Here is a 14,424-nt window from a genome sequence, read left to right on the forward strand (position 1 = left end):
AGTGCTGGGATTACAGGTGTGAGCCACCAAGCCCGGCCTGATGATGTTCTTATACTTAACGTGAATTCTATTGACAAAATGGCAAAAAAGACCATCTTTCTTGAGTCAACATAGTTTTTAGCAAGTTTTTAATTAATTTTAATTTAGAGAAGCTTCCTTCTGTTGAAGCAGCAGCAACTGGAATTACCAACAAAATTCTCAAAGCAGTACTTAGATTTAGAAATGAATACTGATTTTTACATTATCACATTCAAATACCATATGGATTTATATATAAATTGTGATTGCAGAGTGTATTAAAATTTTTAACTTGATCATATAAATCACAATCACTTACAGTCATTTTTATAATCTTTTAAACAGTATCTAGGTCTATGCAGATAAGTTCTTTTAAGTTTTGATGCTGGTATATTCTGAAGAAAATCAAAAACAGGAAAATGTTATTCAATTTTGTTCAAATCTCTCTTCAGATGATACTATGCTCTGATTTATAATGAATTGAAAAATAGTTTCTATAGAAACTGGTTTAGGGATTATCTGTCTATGAATTTTCTTCAAGCTAGGTAAATATTTTTGTTCCCTTGTTTCAATTTCCCTGGATTTTGTTGGAACATCATTTTTGTTGTATATCTCACACGCAGTTTTGATTTTGTTTCTATAAACTTAAAAAAAATTTAAATCGGCTGGGCATGGTGGCTCACGCCTGTAATCCCAGCACTTTGGGAGGCTGAGGTGGGCAGATCATGAGGTCAGGAGATAGAGACCATCCTGGCTAACATGGTGAAACCCCGTCTCTACTAAAAATACAAAATATTAGCTGGGCGTGGTGGCGGGTGCCTGTAGTCCCAGCTACTCGGGAGGCTGAGGCAGGAGAATGGCGGGAACCCTGGAGGAGGAGCTTGCAGTGAGCCGAGATTGTACCACTGCACTCCAGCCTGGTGACAAAACAAGATTCTGTCTCAAAAAAAAAAATTGGCCAGGTTTGGTGGGGCTCACCAAGCACTTTGGAAGGCCAAGCAGGAGGGAAGATCCCTTGAGCTCAGGAGCTTAAGACGAGCCTGGGCAACATGGCAAGACCCCGTCTCTACTAAAAATAAAATTAGCCAGGCATGGTGCATGCCTGTAGTCCCATCTACTTGGGAGGCTGAGATGGGAGGATCACTTGAGCCTGGGAGATTGAGGCTGCAGTGAGCTATGACTGTAGTAACACTGCACTCGAGCCTGGGTGACAAAGTAAGACCTTGTCTCAAAAAAACAAACAAAAAAAAACCCCACAAAACCAAAAAATTTATTGACAAAAAAATTTTTATATATGATTTCATGTCTCACTTTATTCTCCATTAAACACATAATCTGTTGGAATTCTCCATCCTAGGTAATGATCATTACTTTCATTATTTTTGTCTTAATTATATGTTTGGCATTTTACCAAATTTTGAAATCTCTTTTACTAAACCTAGAAAATTTCCATTGTTTTTTGCATACACTGTACTGATGGTGTCATGAAAAGAATGATTAGGCTTGGCTAAATATTGGACACACTGTATTATTCTTTCAAGAACATTACATCAGTATTTTATATTGTTTTCTGTTTCCGGTAAAATAAATTGTTTATTCGGCCTCTTTCCCTCAATTCCTGTAACCGGATGTGTGTTTTTTTGTGTGTGATTCTTCACGATTAGCAATTAAATCTTCCTTTCGTAAAGAAGGAAGTTGCAAGGATTTCATCTGACTTGTTCAAACTGTGGATTTGGTGAGAATAATTTTCTTACTAATTTTCATTGTTTTGATTAATAAGTAGATCTTAATTGAACAAAACCTTTGTAATGTCTTGTTTGTGAATTTTATGTGGGTCACCCTGGAAGAAGACTGCTTACTTTTACTGCTTCCAGTGTTGGAAAATGCAAGCAGCCTGCTTCTTTGAAGATTTTTACTTTCTTTTTCATTTTTCTTTTGTGAGCTCCACTTTAGCATTCTTATTCTACCAAAATCTTGACTTATACTCATTTTCAATAATCTAAGGGATTAAAAGTAAAATATAATTATATCCAAAGTATAAAAAATGAGAATGCATTTTCATCAAAAAATAAAAAGCTAATCTAAAAAAATTAAAAAAAAAAAAAAAGTTGGCCGGGCATGGTGGCTCATACCTGTAATTCTAGCACTTTGGGAGGCCAAGGTGGGCGGATCACCTGAGGTCAGGAGTTCGAGACCAGCCTGGCCAACATGGTGAAACCCTCTCTCTACTAAAAATACAAAAATTACCCAGGCGTGGTGGCGCACACCTGTAATGCCAGCTACTCAGGAGGCTGAGGAGAATTGCTAGAACCTGGGAGGCAGAGGTTACAGTGAGCCGAGATCGTGCCACTGCAGTCCAGCCTGGGCAACAGAGTGTGACTCTGTCTCAAAAACAAACAAAACCAAAAGAAAAAAAAAAGCAAAAAACAAAAAAAAAGAAGTAATTTGCAGATATAATTTCCAAAAAGTTACAAAAGTAATTGTAAAATATACAAAATTTTTATTAATGTTAAAGTTAAAACATGAATTATAATTAGTAAATATAATACATAAAGGCTAAAATTACATGAAAGCTAAAAATTTTACCACTGTATTTTTGAAATTAACTACATCTTTTAAATATTTTCATCAAAATAAAACCATTCATAATTCTAATAGTCAACGTCCATGTAGTTGCTAACACGGAGAGTTAGCAACTACAGGAGCTTTTTGTTTTTCTCTGTTATCAGTTTTTCTCACACAGGTTCTGTCTAGGCCTGTGCTGTGCACTTACAGAAGCTGCAGCTACATGTGGCTACTGAGTGGCTGCTAGCTAAATGTGGCTGTCCTCAGTGAGACGTACTGTAGGTGTAAAACACATCAGATTTTGAAGATTTAGTATAAAAAAAGAGCAAGACATCTTATAATTTCTTATATGCATTACATGTTGAAATATTTTGGATATATTTGGTTAAATAAAATATATTATTAATTTCACTTTTTTTTTTTTTGAGACAAAGTTTCGCTCTTGTTGCCCAGGCTGGAGTGCAATGGCGCTATCTTGGCTCACTGCAACCTCTGCCTCCTGGGTTCAAGCGATTCTCCTGCCTCAGTCTTCCGAGTAGCTGGGATGACAGGTGCCCGCCACCATGCCTGGCTGATTTTTGTATTTTTAGTAGAGACAGGGTTCACCATGTTAGCCAGGCTGGTCTTGAACTCCTGACCTCAGATGTGATCCACCCTCCTCGGCCTCCCAAGGTGCTGGGATTACAGGCGTGAGCCACTGTGGATATGGCCACTAGAAAATGTTAAATTACATTTGTGGCTCTCACAGTATCTCTATTGGACAGTGACAGTGCTGTTCTAGACCTACCCATACACAAACTGAAGAGTAACAGTCTCCATGTGCAACTTCTACAGACACTACACTAACTCATGAAAATCTTCAGAGTCCAGAGTGCTAACCATTACACCACAGAACCCTCCCTGTGACAATCTTCAGAACTACACATTCCAACACGCAGAGAGGCAAGAAAATGGATACCTGGCACTACGGGGAGATAATACTTTGTGATGCAAGAATCTATTTCATCAGTTAATTAATTTGTCTTTTTCTCTTACCTAAGTCCTTCTGCTGTTTGAATCTTCCCCACACTCCAAAGCAATGTCCATTTCTGATGTCAACAGGGGCACTACCCACAAACTCTGAACTCAGGTGCCTTTTGCTTCCAAGACATAGAGCAAGGGATGTGGAGAGTTCCTTGCTGGCTGAATGGTGTCAGTCACAAGAGCAATGATTGGGGTTATGGGTCAAGCTGTGCCAATGTTGAGTGACAAAGGGGTCCTATGTGTTCTGGAATAAGTCAATTGTTTTGTGTGTTTATGATATGAGGGTCCTTTAAAGTGCAGGGCCCACAGCAGGAGACCCTCTTGCTTACGTGTAAAGCAGCAGTGGCGGGTGGAGAGGTGTTAATGAATTTCTGGAAAACAACGTGGTGACATCTTTCAAAATGAACGTAAATCATGCATAAGGCAACCCCACTCCTATGACTCTAGCCCACAGACGCAAAAGCACACTCAGTCAGGCTGTCAACAGCTGCCAACATAAGGTCAATCTTTTTTTTTTTTTTTTTTCTGAGACGGAGTCTTGCCTTGTTGCCCAGGCTGGAGTGCAATGGTGGGATCTCGGCTCACTGCAACCTCCGCCTCCTGGGTTCAAGCGATTCTCCAGCCTCAGCCTCCCGAGTAGCTGGGATTATAGGCATGCGCCACCATGCCTGGCTAATTTTTTGTATCTTTAGTAGAGATGGGGTTTCACCGTGTTGCCTAGGCTGGTCTTGAACTCCTGAGCTCAGGCAATCCGCCCGCCTTGGCCTCCCAAAGTGCTGGGATTACAGGCGTGAGCCATCGCACCTGACCAAGGCCAATCTTTTAAAACAGACTCTAAATCTGAGGAACACATCAGAATTACCTGGGAACCCTTTTTATAATATACCTGTCTGGCCTCTCCACCTCAGATCTATTTAAATCTGATTCTTCTGGTGGGGTGGCCTAAACATGTATATTTTGAAAAAGCTCCCTAGGTGATATAAGGTATACCTCTGGTTAAATATTATTACTCTAAAAAGTATGCAGAGTCAATAGATTTAATTCCATTATAAACTCCCAGGCCATATTCACATTTTACTTTCAAATTTTGCTTTAAATAAGCAGTCCTTTATTTAGGATTTCAAAATCTGTAACAGAAAACCGTAATTCAGAAAATGACTAATTTGAATTTCTAAGAGTTGTGCTGATTTCTCTAAACTATGAAAGAGTACTTAAGTTTATAAGGTACACTAGATCACAGATAACCTGTTTAGTCTATTTAAGATAAACTGATCAAGAAGAATCCAGATAACTGATACATTAATACATGAAATTCTTCTACTAAATCATGTCAAAGGCTGGGCTCGTTGGCTCACGCCTGTAATCCCAGCACTTTGGGAGGCTGAGGCAGGTGGATCACCTGAGGTCAGGAGTTTGAGACCAGCCTGGCCAACATGGCGAAACCCCACCTCTACTAAAAATACAAAAAAAAAAAAAATGAGCCGGGTGCAGTGGTGTGTGCCTGTAGTCCCAGCTACTCAGGAGGCTGAGGCAGGAGAATCACTTGAGCCTGGGAGGCGGAGGTTGCAGTGAGCTGAGATCGCACCACTGTACTCCAGTCTGGGCAACAGAGGGAGACTCCGTCTCAAACAAACAAAACAAAACAAAACAAAACAAAAGAATTGTAGATAACCAGGTATTTGCCAAACTTTCATATTTTAATAACTCCCAAATAATGTGAGCCACAGGTAAGACTTACTTTTGACAATCTGTTTTCTGAGCCCCTTTATCGTGCTTCTCTTTTTCCAGGCGCTTTTTGTTTTTCTCTGTTACCAGTTTTTCTCCAGGAATCTCTGGAACCCCCATAGCTGCTGCAAACTGTGCTGCACCTTGGTCAGTCAGAAAGCAATGAGGTGTCTGAGCCAGAAAGAAAACAGAAAATGATTGTTTTTTTGAAAATTTTACATCTTTTTAACTGTTCCAACTGTGTTGAAATAATTACTTCTCTCTGGGTGCAAAGGATCAAAAATACAAATTCCAGTGGTTTGCTTTTCTGTATGCTGAAAAAAGCCTGACTGAGTTTTTGTATTAAAAAAGAAAAGACCCCAATTAGGCCGGGCACAGTGGCTCACACCTGTAATCCCAGCACTTTGGGAGGCTGAGGCGGGTGGATCATGAGGTCAGGGGTTCGAGACCAGCCTGACCAACATGGTGAAACCCCGTCTCTACTAAAAATACAAAAATTAGCTGGGTGTGGTGGCGGGCGCCTGTAATCCCAGCTACTCAGGAGGCTGAGGCAGGAGAATTGCTTGAACCTGGGAGGCGGAGGTTGCAGTGAGCCGAGATGACACCACTGCCCTCCAGCCTGGGCGACAGAGCGAGAGACTCTGTCTCAAAAGAAAAAAAAAAAAAAAAAAAAAGAAAGAAAAGACCCCAATTGATGGGACATTACTAGAGATGTGATTTACATATACGTTAAATTTAGAGAACTCAATCCATCTTTAACACATGCTATTAAATAGCTGGTCTGGTCAGTTTGTATGCGGTGTGAAGAAAATACAGGAAGATAAAGTAATCATTCACTGGTCAAGTGATTCCTAGTCAAAAATCGTGGCTGATTTGAGAAACTCAAATACACTGCTTCTGTTTTGTATATATTTTTAGGAGAACAGTGATCTCAAGTATTTCTGCACAGTTGGAGCCCTTATCACTGCAGTATAACGATAACAATTCATTAGGAAAATGCTGCTTTGGTCACATATACCTTTTCCATGACAAGCCGAGCAAGTTTAATGGGATTTGCTATACACCGGACTGCGGACACTGCTCCTGCAGACAGGTCTTTTCCATCCATGATACTAGCATCCATTTCAACCTCACCATTTGTGTTCAAGACAGACCCACAACCTGAAACCAAAAAGAAGTTGAAAAGCAAGAATTAAGAATTCAGAAATGGCTCCAGATTTTCCTCTAATTTGCTCCCTTTAATCCATCCCTCTATTCCATTGCCAGAGGAACATTTTTTTCAAGAGAGAAATCTTGGCCGGGCGCAGCGGCTCATGCCTGTAATTCCAGCACTTTGGGAGGTCGAGGCGCGCAGATCATAAGGCCAGATCAAGAGCATCCTGGCTAACATGTGAAACCCCATCTCTACTAAAAATCCAAAAAATTAGCCGGGCATGGTGGCCTGCACCTGTAGTCACAGCTACTCGGGAGGCTGAGGCAGGAAAATTGCTTGAACTTGGGAGGCGGAGGTTGCAGTGAGCCAAGATCGCACCACTGCACTCCAGCCTGGGCGACAGAGCGAGACTTCGTCTCAAAAAAAAAAAAAAAGAGAGAGAAATCTTGACTTGGAGGCTGGGTGTGGTGGCTCACGCCTGTAATCCCAGCACTTTCGGAGGCCGAGGCAGGTGGATCACTTGAGGTCAGGAGTTTGAGACCAGCTTGGCCAACATGGTGAAACCCTGTCTCTACTAAAAATATAAAAACTAGCCAGGCGTGGTGGTGCGTGTAATCCCAGCTACTTGGGAGGCTGAGTCAGAAGAATCACTTGAACTCGGGAGGCAGAGGTTGCCATGAGCCAAGGGTGACAGAGTGAGACTCCGTTTCAAAAAAAAAAGAAAGAAATCTGACTTGGCACTCCATGACCTATAAAATAAAAAGTACAAAGCCCTTCCTAACCTGGCCTTTGACCTGCTTTTCCAGCTTCATTTTCTCTCCTTCGCTATATTTTACTGAAATAAGGTTTCCCTGAAGACAGTAGTCCCCTTATCCACAGCCTTGCTTCTGAGGTTTCAGTTATCCTCAGTCAACCATGGCCCCAAATTATTAAATGGAAAATTCCAGAAATAAACACTTCTTGCATCATCCCACTCTGTCCTTCAGAGGGATGTGATTCCTCCCTTTGTCCAGCATATCCACACTGTATAGGTTACCTGCCTCTTAGTCACTTAGCAGCTGTCTCGAATACCAAGCAGATCAACTGTAGTAGCACCCCTCAGTGCTTGTGTTCAAGAAACCCTTATTTTACTTAATAATGGTCTCAGAGCACAAGAGTAGTGATGCTGGTATACTGTTATAATTGTTCTATTTTATTATCAGTTATTGTTATTAATCTCTTACTGTGGCTAATTAATATATTAAACTTTATCATATGTATGTATGTATGTATGAAAAAAAACCCAGTCGATATAAGGTTGAGTACCATTGGTGGTTTCAGGCACCCACTGGGGGTTTGAAACACATCCCCCATAGATAAGGGAGGGCTACTATATACCAGGAGCCCGCGTGTCTCTGTGCCTTTGCACATGCTGTTGTTTTTACCACTAGCACCCTTTCTCTATATTTCTCTGCCCAGATAATGCCTACAAATCTAGCTATGCTTCTCAATCTCTTTGTGCTTGTTTCTTCATGTGTAAAATGAGTAAGAACATCAACTCATTTAATCCTTACAACCATCAATGAGGTAGGTATTGCATATTAAACACTTAGAATAATGTCTAGCATGTGTAGGCAAACAGTGTTTGCTGCCCTGATTACATGCCAATTTAACAGGTGGGGAAACCAAAAAAGCAACTTTCCCAATATCAAATGTCTTCTGGGTAAAGAGCAAGGAATCAAATCCATGTGTGTGGCTTAGACATCTACTTTCTTCTGCCAAAGAAGCTCACATCTTTTCCATCTGGCAATAATAAGGCAGCATCCCCTTGCACTGATCAGCACAGGTTAGAGAAGACCTGATAAAAGATTTAAATAAATAAGATCCAAAGTCTTAAAACATAATATGCAAAATGTCTAGAATACAAGAGAAAGTCACTCATCATACGAAGAACCAAGAACATCTCAACCTAAGGAAAAAGAATTAACAGATGACAATACCAAGATGACACAGATGTTGGAATTACCTGACAGGAATTTTAAAGCAGCCATTGGCCAGGCATGGTGGCTCATACCTGTGCTTTGTAATCCCAGCACTTTGGGAGGCTGAGGCAAGAGGATCTCTTGAGGCCTAGTTCAAGACCAACCTGGCCAACATAGCAAGACCCCATCTCTTAAAAAAAAAAAATTAGCTGGGCATAGTAGCATACACCCAAAGGCCTAGCTACTTGGGAGGCTGAGGCAAGAGGATTACTTGAGCCAGGGGTTCGAGGCTGCAGTAAGCTGTGATTACACCACTGTACTCCAGCCTGGGTGACAGACTGAGACGCTGTCCCTTTAAAAAAAATAAAATAAAAAAGCAGCATCATAAAAATGCTTCAATGAACTTGAAATAACTAAAAAAATTATAAAGTTTCAGCAAAGAAATATAAGATTTAAAGAAAAACCAAATGGAAGTTAGAGCTGAAAAAATATAATAATCAAAATAAGAAATCTCAATGGATGGGCTTAACAGCAGAACAGACAAGACAGAAGAATTACTGGACTAAGAAATCACTCAGTCTGAACAACAGAACAGGGCCTGGAAAAAACCAAAATGAACAGCGCCCAGCCGACCAGTGGGACCATAACAAAAGAGCTAACATTCAAGTCATTAGACTCCTAGATGGGAGGAGAAAATGGGTGGGAATGAGAAGTATTCAAAAAAAATAATGGCTGAAAATTCCTTGAATTTGGCAAAAAGCATAAATCTACCAATTTAAGAAGGTGAGCAAGCCCTAAATAGGGCTAAACACAAAGACATTCACACTAAGACACATCATAACCAAACCACCACAAACTAAAGACAAAAAAACATTGAAAGTAGCAAGAGAGAAATGACACCTTACCTACAGGGGAGAAACCAATTTTAATGACAAAGAATTTGTCACCAGAAACCACGGAGGCCAGAAGGAAGAAGCACAGCATTTTTCAAGTGCTGAAGAAAAGAACTATCAATTCAGAATTCTATATTCAGCAAATATCCTTCAGGAATGAAGAAGAAACCAAGATACTCTCAGATTGTATTAGGAAGGTGCCAAAAAGGGGTAGGTTTCATTCTGAGGCTGCTGCTTTTTCTTTTTTTTAGACAGTTTCACTCCGTCGCCCAGGCTGGAGTGCAGTGGTGTGATCTCGGCTCGCTGCAACATCTGCCTCCTGGGTTGAAGTGATTCTTGTGCCTCAGCTTCCTGAATAGCTGGGATTACAGGTGTGCCATGACACCCAGCTAATTTTTGTATTTTTAGTAGAGACAGGGTTTCACCATGTTGGTCGGGCTGGCCTCGAACTCCTGACCTCAAGTGATCCACTGCGCCCAACCTTGAGGCTTCCTCTCTTGGCTTGTAGGTGGTTACTATCTCCCTGTGTGCTCACTGCTCCATGACCTCTTCTTGTGCCCATGAGAGTGGGCAAGCTCTCTGGTGTCTCCTATAAGGACACTAATCCTATTGGTTCAGGACTCCATCCTTATGACCTCACTTAATTTTAATTACTTCCTTGGAGGCCCCATCTCCAAACACAGCCAGGTTAGGGCTTCAACACTTAAATTTGGAGGGGGACATAAACATTCAGTCCATAACACAGATAAGGGCAAATGGAAAGAATTTGTTGCCAGCAGGCCTAACCTAAAAGAATGGCTAAAAGAAGTTCTTGGCTGGGTGAGGTGGCTCATGCCTGTAATCTCAGCACTTTGGAGGCCAAGGTAAGAGAACTGCTTGAGCCCAGGAGTTTGAGACCACCATGGCCAACACAGGGAGACCCTGTCTCTACAAAATGATAAAAAATTAGCTGGGTGTGGTGGTGCTCACCTGCAATTTCAGCTTTATTTGGGAGGCTGAGGTGGGAGGATCACTTAAGCCTAGGAGGTCAAGGCTGCAGTAAGCTCTGATTGTGCCACTGCACTCCAGTCTGGGTGTCAGAGTAAAATTAATACCTTGTCCCCACCCCCACCAAAAAAAAAGGATTTTCTTTTTTTTTGGAGATGAGTTTCGCCCTTGTCGCCTAGGCTGGAGTGCAGTGACACGATCTCGACTCACTGCAACCTCCGCCTCCCAGGTTCAAGTGATTCTCCTGCCTCAGCTTCCTGAGCAGCTGGGATTACAGGCGCCCGCCACCACACCCAGCTAATTTTTGTATTTTTAGTAGGGATGGCGTTTCACCATGTTGGCTAGGCTGGTCTCGAACTTCTGACTTCAGGTGATCCACCTGTCTCGGCCTCCCAAAGTGCTGGGATTACATGCGTGAGCCACCAGGCTCAGCCAAAAAGGAATCTTGGAACATTGGGAAGGAAGAAAGAATAAAGGAAGGAGAAAAAAAATGGGTAAATATAATAGACTTTCCTTCTCCTCTTGAATTTTCCAAATTATGTTTGCCAGTTAAAGCAAAATGGTAACATTGTCTGAAGTGGTTCTCAATGTACATAGTGGAAATATTTAAGACAATTATATAATCAGCAGGGGAGGGTAAAGGGACTATAAAGAAAGGTAAGGTCTCTAGGGTCGGCTTAAACTGGTAAAATGTTAACATTTTTAAACTGTGATAAGTTACATGTGTTTATCCATGTACAGCATAATATCCAGAGCAAACACCTAAAAAATCTATATAAAGAGATACACTCAAAAATACTACAGCTAAAACAAAATGAAATTCTAAAAAATGCTCAACCCATAGAAAGGCAAGAAAAAGAAAGCAAAAACAACAAACAGAACACTAGACATACAATAGCAGGTTTAAATCGCAACATATCAGTAATTATATAATATGTAAATCTTCTAAATATACTAATTAGAAGACAGATATAGGCAAAGTGGATAATTTTATTTTTATTTTTTGAGACAGAGTCTTGCTCTGTTGCCCAGGCTGGAGTGCAGTGGTGTGATCTCGGCTCACTGCAACCTACGCCTCACGGGTTCAAGCAATTCTCCTGCCTCAGCATCCTGAGTAGCTAGGACTACAGGCATGTGCCACCACGCCTGGCTAATTTTTGTATTTTTAGTAGAGATGGGGTTTCACCATGTTGGCCAGGCTGGTTTTGAACTCCTGGCCTCAAGTGATCCATCTGCCTTGGCCTCCCAAAGTGCTGGCATTACAGGCGTGAGCCACTGTGCCCGGCCTGGATAAAAAATTTGACCAAACTATATGGGGTCTACCATTTGCCCCAGAAATCACATTCCTGGGCATTTATCCCAGAGGTATGGACATTTATGTTTATATAAAAACCTGTTCATGAATGTTCATAGCAGCTTTATTTGTAATAGTCCCAAACTAGAAACAACCAAAATATCCTTTACCAGGTGAATGTTTAAATAAACTGTGGTACAACTATACTAGAGAATACTACTCAGCAATAAAGAAATAAATGATATGGGCAACAACTTAGATGGATCTCAAGGGCAAAAATGCTGAATGAGAAAAGCCATTTCCAAAAGGTCACATACTGTATGATTCTGTCAGAGACGTTTGAACCAGAGTAACTCCATCTTGAACAGGAGCTGGGTAAAATAAAGCTGAAACCTACTGGGTGGCAGGCATTCCCAGATGGTTAAGGCATTCTAAGTCACAGGATGAGACACAAGGTCAGCACAAGATACAGGTCATAAAGACCTTGCTGATAAAACAGATTACAGTAAAGAAGCCAGCCAAACTCCACCAAAACCAAGATGGCCACGAGAGCGACCTCTGGTTGTCCTCACTGCTCCACTACCAGCAGCACCATGACAGCTTACAAATGCCATGACAACGTCAGGAAGTTACCCTATATGGTCTAAAAAGGGGAGGCATGAATAATCCACCCTTGTTTAGCATATCATCAAGAAATAACCATAAAAATGGGCAACCAGCAGCCCTCGGGGCTGCTCTATGGAGTAGCCATGCTTTATTCCTTTACTTTCCTAATAAACTTGCTTTCATTTTACTCTATGGACTAGTCCTGAATTCCTTCTTGCGTGAGATCGAAGAACCTTCTCTTGGGGTCTGGTAACAACTCCATTTACAGAACATTCTCAAAATAATACTGATAAGAAACAGATAGTGATTGCTAGTTGTTAGGGAGGATGTCATACTGTGATTTACATGGAGAAACACATACAGCTGTCCCTCAGTATCCGTGGGGAATTGGATGTAGGACCCCTGGAAATATGGAAACTGCCTTTGCAAAAATTATTTCAGTGAGAAAATTATGGCAGTAAAAGAGATCTGAACTAACATACCACCCCATCCTGCCTTTCCCTTAATTATTCCTGGGCTATTGGGTGGAGCTAACTTTGAGAGACATTTAGGCTATAGTGAAAAGGATAACAGGCCTTGCCCCAAACGCAACTGCTTTTGTAAAGTGAATGAAAGTTCATCTAGGCTGGGCACGGTGGCTCATGCCTGTAATCCCAGCACTCTGGGAGGCTGAGGTGAGAGGATCACGAGGTCAGGAGTTCGAGACCAGTCTGGCCAACATGGTGAAACCCCACCTCTACTAAAAATACAAAAATTAGTTGGGCGTGGTGGTGCATGCCTGTAATCCCAGCTACTCAGGAGGCTGAGGCAGGAGAATCGCTTGAACCTAGGAGGTGGAGGTTGCAGTGAGCCGAGATCGTGCCACTGCACACCAGCCTGGGCGACAGAGTGAGACTCCATCTCAAAAAACAAAACACAAAAAAACACAAAAAAACAAAAAAGTCAATCAAGCTGGGGGAGGAGAGGAACCTGATTCTAATGAGGTGTAGACACAGACTGCCAACCATTCCTTCGGGTACCACCACTACTGCAGATTGGCCTTTTGTGATATCTTTTCAGATTTTTATACATGTCTGATATGCATGGCTCCACCTGGACCTGCCAACCCTCTCCCCTGTGGCCTCGCCCAGAAACAATTCAGTGCACAGGAGGACAGTTTTAACTCTTTTTCATTTCTTTTTTTTTTTTCTTTGAGGGGGAGTCTCGCTCTGTCGCCCAGGCTGGAGTGCAGTGGTGCGATCTCGGCTCACTGCAACCTCCATTTCCCAGGTTCAAGGGATTCTCCTGCCTCAGCCTCCTGAGTTGCTGGGATTACAGGCGTGAGCCACCAGGCCCGGCTAATTTTTGTATTTTTAGTAGAGACAGGGTTTCGCATGTTGGCCAGGCTGGTCTGGATCTCCTGACCTCAGGTGATCCACCTGCCTTGGACTCCCAAAGTGCTGGGATTACAGGCGTGAGCCACCACGCCCGGCCATGACCCCCTTTCATTTCATCTCTGTCCCAATCAGCAGCAAGCCTTGCCATTCGCACCCCTTTCCCTAAACTGCTTTTGAAAAACCCCTAACCCAGGAGCTTTGGAAGAGATGATGAGTACTAACTCCATTTCCCACATGGTGTGGCTGGCCATGTGGTCTATTAAATTTTTTCCTTACTACAATGCCACGATCTCTATTTGTGTAGCAGGCACGAAAAACCCCTTGGGCAGTTACAATATCAAAATCCATGGATGCTCAAGTCCTCTACATGAAATGGCATACTATTTGCATATAATCTATGCACATCCTCCTGTATACTTTAAATCATCTCTAGATCACTTATGATACCTGATACAACGTCTACATCACTTATGATACCTGATACAGTGTCTACCATATCAGTTTATTAGTGCGGATTCAATGTAGTACTTTGTGTGAGGCAAGTTTTGCTTTTTTGGAACTTAAAGTTTTGCAAAGGCAATTTTTTTATTTTTTAGATGGAGCCTCATTCTGTCGCCCAGGCTGGAGTGCAGTGGGGTGATCTTGGCTCACTACAACCTCTGCCTCCTGGGTTCAAGCAATTCTCCTGTCTCAGCCTCCCAAGTAGCTGCGACTACAGGAGCCACCATGCCCGGCTAATTTTTGTATTTTTAGTTTCATCATATTGGTCAGGCTGGTCTTGAACTCCTGACCTCATGTGATCCACCCGTCTTAGCCTCCCAAA

The 14,424-nt window shown here is 41.9% G+C and overlaps 1 protein-coding gene across 3 annotated transcripts in view; it reads right to left on the reverse strand.

Annotated features, from left to right (window-relative positions):
• Positions 1-14,424, reverse strand: part of ASRGL1 (asparaginase and isoaspartyl peptidase 1) — a 52,153-nt gene that overhangs the window by 27,496 nt on the left and 10,233 nt on the right. For 2 of the 3 annotated variants that reach the window (XM_054473863.2, XM_063671768.1), the window contains exons 3-4: positions 6,350-6,492; positions 5,345-5,502 (exon numbers count right to left, since the gene is read on the reverse strand). In XM_054473863.2, the coding sequence (XP_054329838.1) occupies positions 5,345-5,502; positions 6,350-6,492 (301 nt within the window). Of the gene's footprint in view, positions 1-939; positions 2,018-5,344; positions 5,503-6,349; positions 6,493-14,424 lie in introns of those variants that run through there. The other variant, XM_054473865.2, reaches the window with a different exon arrangement.

Source organism: Pongo pygmaeus, chromosome 9 (assembly GCF_028885625.2).
Source record: "Pongo pygmaeus isolate AG05252 chromosome 9, NHGRI_mPonPyg2-v2.0_pri, whole genome shotgun sequence".
NCBI lineage: Eukaryota > Metazoa > Chordata > Mammalia > Primates > Hominidae > Pongo > Pongo pygmaeus.